We start from the raw sequence: 14,257 nt of genomic DNA, 5'->3' as shown, positions 1-14,257 counted from the left end.
TGACATATTTATATGTACATCTTTAGCTTAATATCTTACCTAATTGTCCAACAAACTAATTCAGTGTTGTTGGTATGCATTAAATGAACAAAAGATAAAAAAAAAAAAAAAAAAAAAAAAAAAACAGATAGGCCAACATTTCCATCAATAAGGAACTGGATAAAGACTATGATATTAAAAGGAGTAAGCAACACCTCTATATGACAAAATGGTTCTGTCTCCATCAGGATACATGACTGAGTGAAAAAAAGTCAGTTGTATTGTAGGATGATGCATAGAAGTGTTGATGGCCTAGAGAAAAACTCATTTTGGCATTTGGGATAGCCCCTTTGCAAATAGCCTTCCCACCTTCTCACCCTAAAGTAGACTTACTAGGCATCAAGTCTCACTCGCCTACACAACACTTCTACTTAGTCTTCTTATTTCTTAAAAAAAGATTAATATTGAGTAGATACGAAATAACATTTATAGAATGCAGGTAAACATTGGGATACAACACTCCCGTGCTCATTACCCAGTGTAAGAACAGAAAAAACTGCCATTATTTTCAATGTCCTGTGTATCCCTCTCAAATCTATCCTATCCTTTCCCTCTCAGAGGTAACCATTTTTCCTGAATTTTGTTTATAGTTCCACATATGTGTTCACATTTTTCAGTTGTGAATGTTTTTGAACTTTATGTATATAGAATCATCCACAAAATTATGTATATTTTGTGACATTGTTTTCTCATCCAAAATTACATTTTTGAGATTCCATGTTTGTCTTAGTCAGGGTTCTCCAGAGGAAAAAAACCAATAGGAGATGATAGATAGATAGATAGATAGATAGATAGATAGATAGATAGATAGGGAGGGATTTATTTTGAGGAAATGGCTCATACAATTATGGAGGCAGAGAAGTCCCACCATATGCTCTCTCCAAGCTGGAGACCCAGGAAAGCTGGTGATATAATTCCAATCTGAGTCTAAAGACCTGAGAACCAGGGGAGCAATTGATGTAGATCCCAGTGCAAGAGCAGAAGACCCATGTCCCAGCTCCGTAGACAGGCAGGAAATAAAAGGGGCAAATTCCTCCCTCCTCTGTCTTTTGTTCTATTCAGACCCTCAGCGGATTAGATAAGGTCCACCTACATTGGGGTGGGCCATCTACTTTACTAAATCCACCCATTCAAAGGCTAATCTCACAGACACATCCAGAAATAATGTTTAATCTGGGCACCATATGCCCAGTCAAGTTGACACATGAAACTGTCACAATGTTGTTGTTGAATGTAGCTGTAATTATCATTTTCACTCCCCTATGATATTTTATTTTATGAGTATTTGATAAATGTATCTATGCATTTAAATAGTAAAGGACATTTTGAGTATTTGTCTCTCTCTCTCTGTCAGTTTTAAACAGTGCTATTGTGGACATTCCTGAGAGTTGTTGTACAGTATATACAAGTAAGGATGTATATCTTCAACTTTACTATATAAAGTCATATAATGCCATATTCTTCTCCAAAGTGGATGTATTAACTTACAACCCCCCTCTGAATGTATTAATTATTCTATTTCTTTCACATCATCAGACTATTGTCAGGCTAATTTTTGTCAATCTGTTAGGTGTAAAATGATAGCTAGCAAGCAAATGTGGACCTCAGTCCTACAACTACAAGGAACCAAATTCTGCCACAACCATATCAGCTTCCAAGAGAACCCTGAGCTACAGAATGAAACACATCCTGGCAGACACCTTGACTGCACTTTGTGAGACTCTGAGCAGAGGACCCAGTAAAGCTATGCCTGCATCCTGACCCACAGAAGCTGAGAATAAATGTATGTTGTTTTAAGCCACCAGTTTATGTTAATTAGTTATACAATGACAAATACCCAGTACAAGACGCATCCATGGAGAAGGAAATATAACCCTAATACACCACTTGGTTCTATAGTGAACAGAAGAGCTGAGAGCTGTTTCCTTTGGTTTAAAAAAAAATCCGGTGGGGCTTCCCTGGTGGCGCAGTGGTTGAGAATCTGCCTGCCATTGCAGGGGACACGGGTTCGAGCCCTGGTCTGGGAAGATCCCACATGCCGCAGAGCAACTAGGCCCGTGAGCCACAACTACTGAGCCTGCGCGTCTGGAGCCTGTGCTCCGCAACAAGAGAGGCCGCGATAGTGAGAGGCCCGCGCACAGCGATGAAGAGTGGCCCCCGCTTGTCACAACTAGAGAAAGCCCTTGCACAGAAATGAAGACCCAATGCAGCCATAAATAAATAAATAAATAAATAAATAAATAAATAAATAAATAAATAAATATAAAAAAAGAAAATACACATAATCAGCCATTAGGAATAAAAGACATGAAAATATAAAAAAAAAAATCTGGTGAATGGCTGAGATTGGCTTATCTGGGTCAGGTGTCCATCCCCTGGCTGATCTATGACTAGGAAAGCAGAATTGATTAAAAGATGACAGCTCCCACTTGACCCAGATGGTTTGAGGGGACACTTCCCAGAAGAGGGAAGCTTTCTTTTTCTTTCTTTCTTTTTCTTTTCGGCCACGCCACAAGGTGCTAGTGGCTTGTGGGATCTTAGTTCCCCGACCAGGGATTGAATCAGCACCCTTGTCAGTGAAAGTGCAGAGTGCTAACTACTGGACCGCCAGGGAATTTCCAAGGGAAGCTTTCATAATCAAAATGACAATAGATTTCTATCAGGACAATTCATTTAGAAAAGGCAATTAGAAAAGACAAAAATATATCTAAAAGGACATAATTAAAATCATTTGAAAATTAGTAAGAACAGTATATAAATGCAACAAGATGATTAATATAAAGAGCAATATAAAATTATAGTCTCATATCAGTAAAAATAATAAAATAAAATGGAAGATCCATTCATAGTAGCAACAAAAGACAAATAAACCAATATGGAAATCTGTAGGATCAATATAAAACATAATTAATTAGAGACATTTCCTATACTTGATTGACTGTCATGAAGTGTAACATGATCATCACACTGTAAATAAATGCTCTTTTCATGAGAGAAAATATTTGATGTTTAATTCACATGAAGGTTACTAGCCGAATAGGATCTTCTTTGATACCAGTACCTACATTTTACTCAGTGATTCTCAAAATTTAGTGTGCATAAGAAAATTCCCTGGGAATGTTTACTGAAGTGCTTATTGCAAGACACTACCCCAAGAGATTTCAAATCGGTATCTCTGCGTGGAACCTATTTGCCTGCATAAGTTGGAAAAACACTGAAACTCAAAGGAACCTCAGATGGAGGCATTTCAGTTCTATCTGGAGATGAGTGGAAGAGATTGTCAGGAGTGAATATGTTTCTGGCCATCATCAAATAACATCAGAGTAATTGGGCTGTGTATGTTTATTTGTGGCTCTTAAGACTACTTATACCCGGAAGAGCATATTTGTACCAAGTATTTCTATGAGGTTATATGCGAGGAATCTTAAGGGATTTACTCTATATTGTGTGTTCTCCTTGCTGTCTCTGAGTACTTGCTTGTGTTCTGTGAATTTGGGAGGGAAGTAAGGAAGGTAGAAATGGGGACAAGGGGGAGGAGAGGCAATGGAGGGCCTATGGCATTGTCTCTGAGAAAGAGAGATGCTCAAGGATTGTGCTGGTGAATATGCTTATTTCTTCATCTGGCAATGGTTGGTTAGCTATCAATGAACCAGAGCAGAAGACCAGAACGGAAACCACGACACCCACCCAAAAAAAAGTTTGGGTTTTCTCCAAAACCATTTTCCTTCTGTATGTGGATGCAATGAGCTGAATAGAGAATATAAGTAGACTTCAAGAAACCCCCTCCACACTCTAGAGCCTGACTGGCCACTCCGGAGCCTCTTGCCTCTGCCAGTGCTCAGACCTACCTTCAGTCTCATGGGAGGCTTTGAGGGTCATCTGTACCCAGGACTGTCTCTCTTCCTCTATGGACTTTATCACGCACGACTCGTCTCCAGGGCCTTGATACGCAACTACCCCGTCCAGTATCTGCCACACCGTCCCTGCAGCAAAGGAAGATGGGCGAGGCTGCAGCAAATATACTATGTGGGACTGGCGAAGATATTGAGCTCCTTCATTTTAGTAGCCCAAGAACTGCATAACATTCAAGGGCAGTTTGTACTGATCAGCAAGATATATCACCAGAGAAACTTTTTGTACCACAAACAGTGGCAGCATCTCACTCTCTACACGACCTTCTTCCTGAGTGGGTGTGTAGATGTGGTGAGCCAGAACCTGCTGCCCCAGAGGTCTCCTGCCCTGGAACAAGGCGCCCAAGCCCTGGGCATGTTTCTGATTCTGCCCCTGATGGTGTCTCACTTGCAGGACTCAGAAGGAGTGGAGCTGCAGTGTCACGTCCTGCTCATCCAGGCCTTGTTCCTGCTGCTGCTGGTGGTGATCGCAGAGCTGTGGGCTCCCAACGTGCGGCAGCTCTGGGTGATGAAGGCCTTTTTATATATGATTATAGGCTCTTGGCTGATCCAGATAGCCTTTATGCTGTACAAACCAATCTCTGGACATAAATGGATGGATGATGACAAAAATGATATTTTATTTATCACCATCTTCTTCTGCTGGCATGTGGCTTCCCTTGCCATTTTGATGATCTGGATCTACGGCGTCTCCTTTTTGTGGTATTGTTACATTTGCTGATGTCTGAACCGGGTGAGCCTGGAAGGGTACCTCTCACCTGCACATTCTGGAACAACTGGAGGAGAAGTTGTGGGACGAAGAACTGTCAGAGAGGGAGACCAAGTGTCTTTCCTTCAGAGGTGCCACCGAGGCAGCTCACTCCACTGGGAGGGGCATACTGCTCTCTCCTCTGTTGGCTTCTTTCAGTCTTGTTTGCTAAGCAGTGAGCAGAGAAAAGGCAAATGAACCCAGGAGGCATGTTACTATGACCTTCATTTTCAACTCCCCAAGTATTTCCCCCATCTCCCCTCAACTCGTCTCAGCTCCAGCCAAAGCAATCTGCTTGCCCTGCTCCTCTCTGCATTCCTCACCCACCACCCCAACCCAGTAGAAAGTGAAAATAAATGCACTATAATGTGCCTTTGGGTTTTTATAAATATCCCTCACCCACCACATAGAATACTTACCACTAGTCACTGACATTTAGTAATTATAATGCTTTACAGTCTTTCATGCAGCATAATATTTTACCCATCATAATAACCACCTCCTCATCCTTTTTCTTTCTGGATCGCTTCAATACTCATACTAAATCTGAACTGTTATTTTGACCATCTGGAACTCATAGAACTGTTATTGAGGTCTTTCTTTTGATTACTTTATGGTTTATCAAACAGAAAGTCAGATCCTTTTTTTTTCAGCTTTGTTGAGGTGTACTTAATATATAAAAAAATTGTACATAAGTTATACATTTTGATGAGTTTGGGCATAAATATATTGTGATACCATCACCACAATCCTTAAAGGCAATGTCCTCTTCAGGGTCTAGAAGAACAGAGCAGCAACCTGCACATAGTGAGGGCTCAGAAGTGTTTGTCTGCTTCCAGAATTTCTCCAGCCCCTTCTCGCCAAGTGTAGTGTCTGTCAGATTCTTCTACCTGGGTAGATCAACCCATTGCTGTGTACACACCTCAACGAATTTCCAAATAAGACTCACCTGCACCCAATCTTTTCTGGTTCTCATATAAAATAAAATCCAATGGCTTAGGGCTGAGTCAAGATGGCAGACTAGGAGGACACGGAGTTTGCCCCTGCTCACAACTAGGACATCTACCAGGCACTGGTGGGGGACGACTGACACTTAAGGGGACAGGACAGGAGGAAACCACAAGCCACCCAGTAGGATGTTTAGGAGAGGGAGTGGGGAGGAGAAGTGGAGGTGGGATGGGACCGGTGCCCCTGAGAGGTGACTGGGGGAGGGGAGGGTTTCCCACACCCAGAGAGGCCCACCCACGGTGAGGTTGTCAAGAGGGATGGGGAGAGATCCTCGGGAGATCGGAGGATTGGAAGGGAAAGCGGCCAGCATTTCCCCTGTCCACTTGGGCCCCAGGGAGCCTGCTGAGGTCCCAGGCCTGATCCTCTGCCCTCCGAGGCCCCTTCTGGCTGCATGGCTCCTGAGGGTGTGGGAGGGTGGGAGGCGGGGAGGGAAAGTAGATGCTGGATGCGACCAGTGCCCCTGAGGGGCGGCTGGGCGAGGGGAGGGGTTCCCACGCTCAGGAGAGGCCCACCCACAGTGATAGGATCAATGAGGATGGGGAGAGACCCTCAGGAGATCGGAAGATCAGAAGGGAATGCGGCCAGTGTTTCCCCTGCCCAATTGGGCTGCAGGGAGTCTGCTGAGGTCCCAGGCCTAATCCTCTACCCTCCAAGGCTCCCTCTAGCCACGCTGAGCCTAAGCTCCACACCCCCACCCCCACCCAGGTCTTTACCTCCAGACTCGGCGGTCTGAGGCCCCCTCCCACCATGCTGCCATTTCCAGCTGCTCATGTCCTCAGTCTAGACCCCGCCCCCGCCTAAACCCCACCCCCACCTAGACCCCGCCCCCAAAGCCATGTGTAAAATAGCTAGCTAATGGGAACATGCTGTATAGGGCAGGGAGATCAGCTCAGTGCTCTGTGATGACCTAGATGGGTGGGATCGGAGGGGAGGGAGGTCCAAAAGGGAAGGGATATATATATATATCTGATATTCCTCATTGTACAGCAGAAACTAACACAACATTCTAAAGCAATTATACTCCAATAAAAAATCCAATGGCTTGTTTATTCTGCATATTTTTCTTTTTAATCCTCACTACTATTCTATGAGGTAGACTTATAGATGATAACCTAAAACTCAAAAGTCTTAACAAAGTGGCTTAATGGAGGTAGACATTTAGCCATGTCACATAATGCTATAGCTGCAAGTCAAAGGGAATGGAATTCTGTGCGGGTAGAGTTAAAGTATTGGGGACTTGCAAAAGAATGTCTTTATGCCACCCGTTCTGCTTTTCTCCCTGCTGTCCCCAGGATGTGGAGAATCTAAGCTTCCCTACTTGCGGTAATGGCTAAAATATTTATGCTTAGAACAGAGTGAGGCTGGGACAAGGATTCTAGAGAGCCATTATCCTTCTAGTTTCCCCCTTATTTCTAGTTCCTAGGAAAACAAGATGTAACCCTTTTCCTTTGGTTCTGGCGCTATTCTTCCTTGTTAATTTTCTTGTTCAAAAGTTAAGGTGTAGCAGGGGTAAATTGTCGTCTGGCTCTTAAGAGCCTCTACTCTCTGGTTTTGGGAACTTGTGAGCATTCTGACGATTGCAAAGGAGAGAGGGACTTCCCAGTGTTATTTACAGGGGGCTCAGCAGTGTCTCAGGATGCAGGCTGGTATGCATGTGCTCAACGTCCAGTGTGTGAGCAGCGGGCAGCTCTCCATGGGAGGCTTACACCTTGCACCAGTGGGATGATCAGGTAATGATGCTGTCCACAGGACAGGAGCCATGGTCCCTGGGGTGGAAATAAAATATTCCCCAGACATTAGTTCAGCTTCTGTGCTTCTCCTTGCTCCTGGTGACCGTGGAGCTCTGCACTTTCCGTTGGAGGTTCTACTCTGTTCCTGGTTGTCACCTCTGGGTCCCGTCCCCTTGTTTCTTACCCACAACCTTGGGTATCTTTTCAGGCCTTGGCCAGACTTGCAGCTCCTCCTTCCTGTGGCCTCGTTCGAACTCCTCTAGTGCCTTGAGTTTGGGATGGCAGGGAGTCTGGTTTTCCTCTATTTTCGTTCCTAGTGATTTGACAAAACTGTTTTCTACTTCATTCAGGCCTCCTCTTCTTCATATTAAAAGCATATTTTCGATTTTTTTTAACCTAAAAATTGACTTTTATTTTTTGGTATTACAATCTGACCTCATCTTGAGGCAATGTCTTTCACTATAGGGAGAAAAGTTATATACAAGGGCAGAAAAGAAAAACAAAATATTACTATTTTAAGGTATTTTCTCTGTACAAAGGTAAAAGTTGAAGAGATACCTAAGCCACTTTTTGACAGATCTGTCTTGTTTCTGAGTACTTTTGAGATCAGATACTGATGAGCTCATCTCGTGTAGTAAATTAATGCCTCAAAATATTATTATGTCTCACAATGTGTATCTTTTTTTTTTTTTTAAAGATTGATTGATTGATTGATTGCTATGTTGGGTCTTCGTTTCTATGCTAGGGCTTCCTCTAGTTGCGGCAAGCAGGGGCCACTCTTCATCACGGTGTGTGGGCCTCTCACTATCGTGGCCTCTCTTGTTGCGGAGCGCAGGCTCCAGACGCGCAGGGTCAGTAGTTGTGGCTCACGGGCCTAGTTGCTCCGCGGCATGTGGGATCTTCCCAGACCAGGGCTCGAACCCGTGTCCCCTGCATTAGCAGGCAGATTCTCAACCACTGCACCACCAGGGAAGTCCCACAATGTGTATCTTTGAGGTAAAATAATAAATAGTAGCAGGGACCTTCAAAGCCACAAAGGATTATTACTGAGGCCTAATATCATGGTGGAATGGGCAGGGCTGCTGTTTGGGTGATAAGAAACTTTCTGCATTCCTCATATCACAGTAGTATGAGCACTCTGACAGTAATCCTAATGACGCTGGAATGTAAAATCAACTGAAGAGAAATCTGGGAAAAAAAGAAAACTAAAACACCCAAACAGAATTCTGGAGACAAAGGTGTAATCTTTACCACCATCCACCAGAGGGCACCATCTTTGCATGAGCTAGGAAAGGGCCCTTGCTCTCCATTTGTGCTGAGGTATCAATTTTAAAAGAAATGAGGGAAGGATGAAGAGGAAGGTAGAAAAATACATAAGCAAGTGTTTTCCAAGCATCTAGTAAGCATAATGAAGGTCTGTTTGTTTCCTATTAAACTTAGATGTGTGGACATGAATAAGCATAAAATGCAGCTAATAGATATAGAGTATATATGTATAGCTCTATATACATAGATACATAGACGGATATATAGATATAGATAGATATATAGATAAAGATAGCTGTATATACATAAATATATAGATATATATGTTTGTGTGTCTCAAAAACACAGCAGTGTCAAAACGCTTGAGCTAAAATGGCTGTTTTTTAGCAACTCTATAAAAGTCATCAAAATGCTCATTTAGCTCATCACATAGGCATACAGTAAATAGTTGGTGAATGAGTAAATAAAGCATCTAGTACAGGTGCAACATGGATGAAATGTCAATTTAATTCTGATCTGGGTTTTGAGGGATAAGCAGGAGTTTGTTAGAGGAGTTCAGGGCAGGCACTCTGAGGTCATACATTCCTGTACTCTTAAGCCCAGCAGTGCAGTTCCAGTGATGGGATTTCATGGCCCGATGGTACCAGAGAAAACTCTTGAGTTCCTGCCCCCTAGGAAGGGTGGCTAAGGAAGAGCCACACAATTTGTTTTATGGAAAGCTCCTTAATTTGCATTTCAGGTGAAAGGTAGAAGATTATTAACGGGCTCTTCCAATGGAGCGCGGTGCCAACAACAAAATGCTTGCAACTGCTTGTGTTATAATCAATATTCAATATATTATGGTACACATTTATAAACTAATTGTTAAGCTTTTAAACTTGGCATATAGAATTACTTTTAAATGTAATTTTATTTTAAATTGCTTTCACTTTTTCCTCATTTTTCAGTAAAATCATACATTTGATAAATCAAATTTTCCTAAACAGATACCACTTCCATATTTTGTTAACTAAAATTCCTTAGGCATTTCATATTATGAGCTGAAAATATGATTTTAAAAAATGCTTTACATACCTAACAAGGCAGATTTACAAACCTAACAAAGAAGTTTCTCCTAAGAACTTAAAAAGACTCTTGTAAATTTAATGTCAGATTTTAAAATGCAAAACAGAATTTAAGCATTTTATTGTATAAGAAACAACATATACAAAATAGCACACATTTTTTAAAAGTACAATATATTTGCATGTGTGTCTTGATGTTTCATGTGTTCCAAGATGAGTTTGTAGCCTACAATGTTTCTTCAATCATCAATTACCTCATTCATTAATCAGTGTAACACCCACATGCACACATCTTAAGACAATTCAGGGTGAAGCTCTGAATAATTTAATAATCACATTTTATTCCTTAGATTATCACTTCCTTTGGAAAAGAGAGATCATAACCTGGGCAAAGGAAATTCTTTTAGTTCTCTTCCTAGAAGAGTGGCCTATACAGCACTGGTATATACCCACATTCCTTAAGACACTATTGTTTTAGAGTTGTCTTCAATGAAGATATGTGAAACCAGCTTCTCCTCCTAATCACTGCCCCACTATCTTCCCCGAAGCTCAAAGAGGCTGACTACTGGAGCTATTAGCAACCAAATGGAGTGTTGTCACCCCAATAATAGCAAGGACTAAAAGCCAACAATGCTGGATAGAGGCTTGAATTACATGATGGTTAGATCCCTGATCCTTTCAAGACCTTCTAGTTCCCAAAGTGAAAGGGTCCCAGATGTCTCCCGAACTTGTGTGATGATAAGAATCACCTGGGGTGCTTGGTTAACACATACATTACCAGGTCCCTGCTCTGACAACTCTAGCTTAGAAGAGCCTGGAGGAGGCTCAAGGGTTTTGTATATTTTACAAGTGCCCCAGATGATTATTATTATATATATAAATATATTTATATATAATAATATATATTGTTATTTAAAATATATTGTTATTTTAAAAAATTATACCTAACTTCACATCTCAGCTTTACCACTTACCAGTTGTGTGTTGGAGCAGATCCAGTGTGCAATCATTTCCCAAAGCTCTGGGCATCTCCTTTACTCCAGTGCACACTTACCCTGGAAATGGCAGCAGATCTCTTTGGCAAAAGTTAGGAAGAGACTCCCAGGAAATACTTGCAAAAATATCGCGAGGTTCTTCCTAAGGGGCAAAATACTTTCTTTTCATTTAAGAGCTTCTAGGTCTGCCTCAGGACTGAAATTTGATGAGGGGCCTGGAATGCTACATGACGGCTCATTTTTGGTTCAAATTCATATTAATTCATTCACTCAAATATTTATTGAGCACTTCCACGTGACAGAAACTGCTCTAGATGTTTGGGATGCATCATTTTAAAAAAAAGAGTACAAAATTCCTGCCACCATGTAGCTTATGTTCTCAAGTAGAATCTTAGTGAGCTGCCACACATTGTTTCCAAAGGACCCTATGATCAATAGTCACCACAAAGAATCTGTGGGTTGGATCATTCTGATATCCATACACCATCGCTGCTATTATATCCACATATGCTTTGGTGGTTAGCACCACCTCCCATTGCAATCAAAGGCAATTTTCAACTACAGCGTCTTCTTTCAGCCTTTGTGGACATCTGCACTGGGCCACTACTGCTGGCACAATCACCAATGAGCCTTTGCTGTAATAAGCACCAGCATGCATAGTCTCTCATTGCCCCTGAGCTTTTTTCTTTTACTATTTAAAATTATTATAATTATTATTGTTTATTGGAGTATAACTGCTTTGAGTCACCCCTTGAAGACGAAGAGTTCTGGATGGAGGATCTGACTGCCTAGTCTAGGACAGGTGCCCGTGTCCTTGCGGCCAGGACAGGAGAGGGACTGCCTGGCCCCTCTGGCAGGAGACAGTCCCTCCAAGACTCACACAATTTTTCATCCCAAGTAAGAAGGATGGTCAGAGACTGAGTGACCAAAACAAAGTTACACAAAACGCTAATAAATGCACTTGCTCCTGACCCACTCAGTGTTCAGGATCCTCTTTGGGCTAATTTACAGGTATCCTAGGACAGTGTAAGGAGGGATCTAAATGTGGCCAATCAGACCCAAACCCGGGACTACCCAAAATCATTTGCCTCTCCTTCAAGTGAACAAGAACTTAGTCTTCAAACCCATTTGAAGGCAATAAAAAATTAGTAACAAAAGTTAATTTCCACGTTAAAATCTTCTGAACACTTGTCTTACAGCAAGCTGTTCTCTGTGAGTAAACTCAAGCTGAGTTCCAAATTTCCAACTTGCAACAAATGTTTTAGACCTTGCTAGAAATTCCTTCTGCCTCCTTTCTCATCGGTTATTATTGTTCTTCATCTCTAATAAGACTCTTTGTATGTGGATAAAAAGTGTTCTGCTCTTTTCTTTGAGCTGCTCATGACCCCAGAAGTAGGCCTGGCCCAGTTTACAATAGAAAACCATTATTCCATCCTGAGAAAAATTAAAATGAAAGAATTATAACTTCTTTCCCGTATTGCCTCTTGCTTGCCTCTATTTTTCTGGAGTGATTGGTTTAGATTAATGAGGGATTGATCAGGATTAGAACATTTCTGGTCAAAATTGGTCACAGAAAATCTGCAGTTCTTTTGTGTGCTATGATTTGATGAAAATATTAAATGACTTTGTCTCAGTCTTATGGTAAAATTCCTAGATATGTGGGGTAACTTTTACTAAGTAGCTCCTTTCCATATAGATATTGTTTATGTCTTCCTTTATAACATCTGTGGGAAAGTCTAATTAAACATATAAGGATACACACAAGAAGTGGCAGGAGACATTATACAGAAAAATACACCATTGTGAGAAAGTCCAAGAGAGTTATTTCTAAGCCCATTAAAATTTGTTTTTCATGTGAAAGGGAGGTTTGATTTACTGGCACATTTGAAATAACATGGGTTCTTGAATCAAATATGCAGAGTCCAATCTCAGTGTTGCACTTACTATCTTTCATTGAAAAGGAGGTTATGATAATCCCTATTTTGCATCACTGAGAATTGAATGAGAATCAACTATAAACACCTAGTCTAATTCTTCCTCATGGAAGGCATTCAGCTAATGTTTATTCAATCTTTTTTCAAAGTCAGTGGATAGTAACCCACAGCCAACCAGAGGAAACTCTTTGGGAAGGAAGAGAAGGGGTAGAAAACAGCATGGATATTAGGTTGAATTTTCTAGCTTCTCTGAGAGACAAGTCAAGTCATTAAACATTCACTGTGTACCTGTTAAATTTCTAGCAGGATATTGGATCCAAAAGACACATGAGAAATGAATGAACAGATTCCTACTCCCTCGAAGCATAAAATCAAGTTAAAAAGGCAGAACTTAAACTCAGGATCTAGACAACAATTATAAAGAAACTGTCAAACCACACCAAATAGTATGGACTAAAGCCCTAAGTATGGGAAGAGTCTGTATGGTTAAGGGAATCCAGAAGATCAGGTAACATAAAGACTTATTTTCAGATTGAGGTCTCTACAAGAAGTATAGAATCTGGAACCCCTAAGAGAAGGTGTCATTGTGCATTCATAAGGAGCAGGGTTCTGTTGACTGGGGTCTAATTCTGCTCCTCATCAATCGCAGTGGCAGGAAGAGCAAGGCAACATGAGCAATGCTGGTGAGTCTCTGAGAGGGATGTCTCTGCGGCTTTGAGCCCCCCAAATAAGGCAAACCACTCACCTTCGTGGTCGTTAACAGGAATGAGTCATTCAGGGACACCACATGTAGATTTTATGTTATTCATACCAGTTGTTTTTCCTCTCTTTTCTCCCCTTAACCCACCTTATGCCACCACATCTTTTAGGATCAGATAGAGTCCCATTCATAAGACAACTAAGGCAACTAGGAGGGATAACTAAGAGGGAAGAATTAAAATGTATATTGGGCCATTGTGTGTCATACCGCCTCCAGGGAGAAAGCTAGCATGAGGTTTGGGGTTATCCAACAATTTCTTTGTTACAGCAGTATCACTATTGTGTGGAACGAATGTTGAAAGCCTGCTCAGATTATAATGAAGTTGGAAGGCAAAACAGGTGAGAATGGAAAAACAAGAATGGAGAAATACGACAGGGAAGTGGAGGATATGGAGAGCCTTGTTCCTATATCCCATGAAGACTGTACTGTTAATACTAAGCACTGTCACAGTCAAGCCCCTTGTCCCCAACAGTATGTGTGACTATAGAAAACAATCGATTGAGAAATTTATCCAAAACCTTGCTTTCCTGCACTCAGATCGTCTCAATAATCTTATTCAGCAAATCCATACCAGGATTTATGAATAACAACAAACGAACAAAAGTCCAAATGATTGAAGATCTTTTCTTGAAACAACAATTCATTCAACATTTACAGAACTTAGACACTGTGCAAACACTCTTAGTGTCTAGAGGAAGAAAGATGAAAAGACAAAAGTCCCTCCTCTCATGGTGCTCAGTCTGTTGAGGAAGACAGTTGAGGAATACTCCTCCACTGCATAGGGGAGTATTGAGAGAGAGAG

At 41.5% G+C, this 14,257-nt stretch overlaps 2 protein-coding genes across 2 annotated transcripts in view; both read left to right on the top strand.

Moving 5' to 3' along the window:
• Window positions 1–3,897: 3,897 nt before the first annotated feature.
• On the top strand, window positions 3,898–4,671 carry LOC130709421 (transmembrane epididymal protein 1-like). The gene has a single exon (XM_057558612.1). It carries the CDS (start codon window positions 3,898–3,900, stop codon window positions 4,669–4,671), a length of 774 nt encoding a protein of 257 aa, XP_057414595.1.
• Window positions 4,672–13,365: 8,694 nt separating this feature from the next.
• The window catches only part of LOC102998510 (regulator of G-protein signaling protein-like), a 39,113-nt gene continuing 38,221 nt past the window's right edge, over window positions 13,366–14,257 (top strand). The window contains 1 exon segment of the mRNA XM_057558516.1: window positions 13,366–13,378. Coding sequence (XP_057414499.1) covers window positions 13,366–13,378 — 13 coding nt within the window.

This window comes from Balaenoptera acutorostrata, chromosome 1, assembly GCF_949987535.1.
Source record: "Balaenoptera acutorostrata chromosome 1, mBalAcu1.1, whole genome shotgun sequence".
Lineage (NCBI taxonomy): Eukaryota > Metazoa > Chordata > Mammalia > Artiodactyla > Balaenopteridae > Balaenoptera > Balaenoptera acutorostrata.
This window is presented reverse-complemented; position numbering and strand designations above follow the sequence as displayed.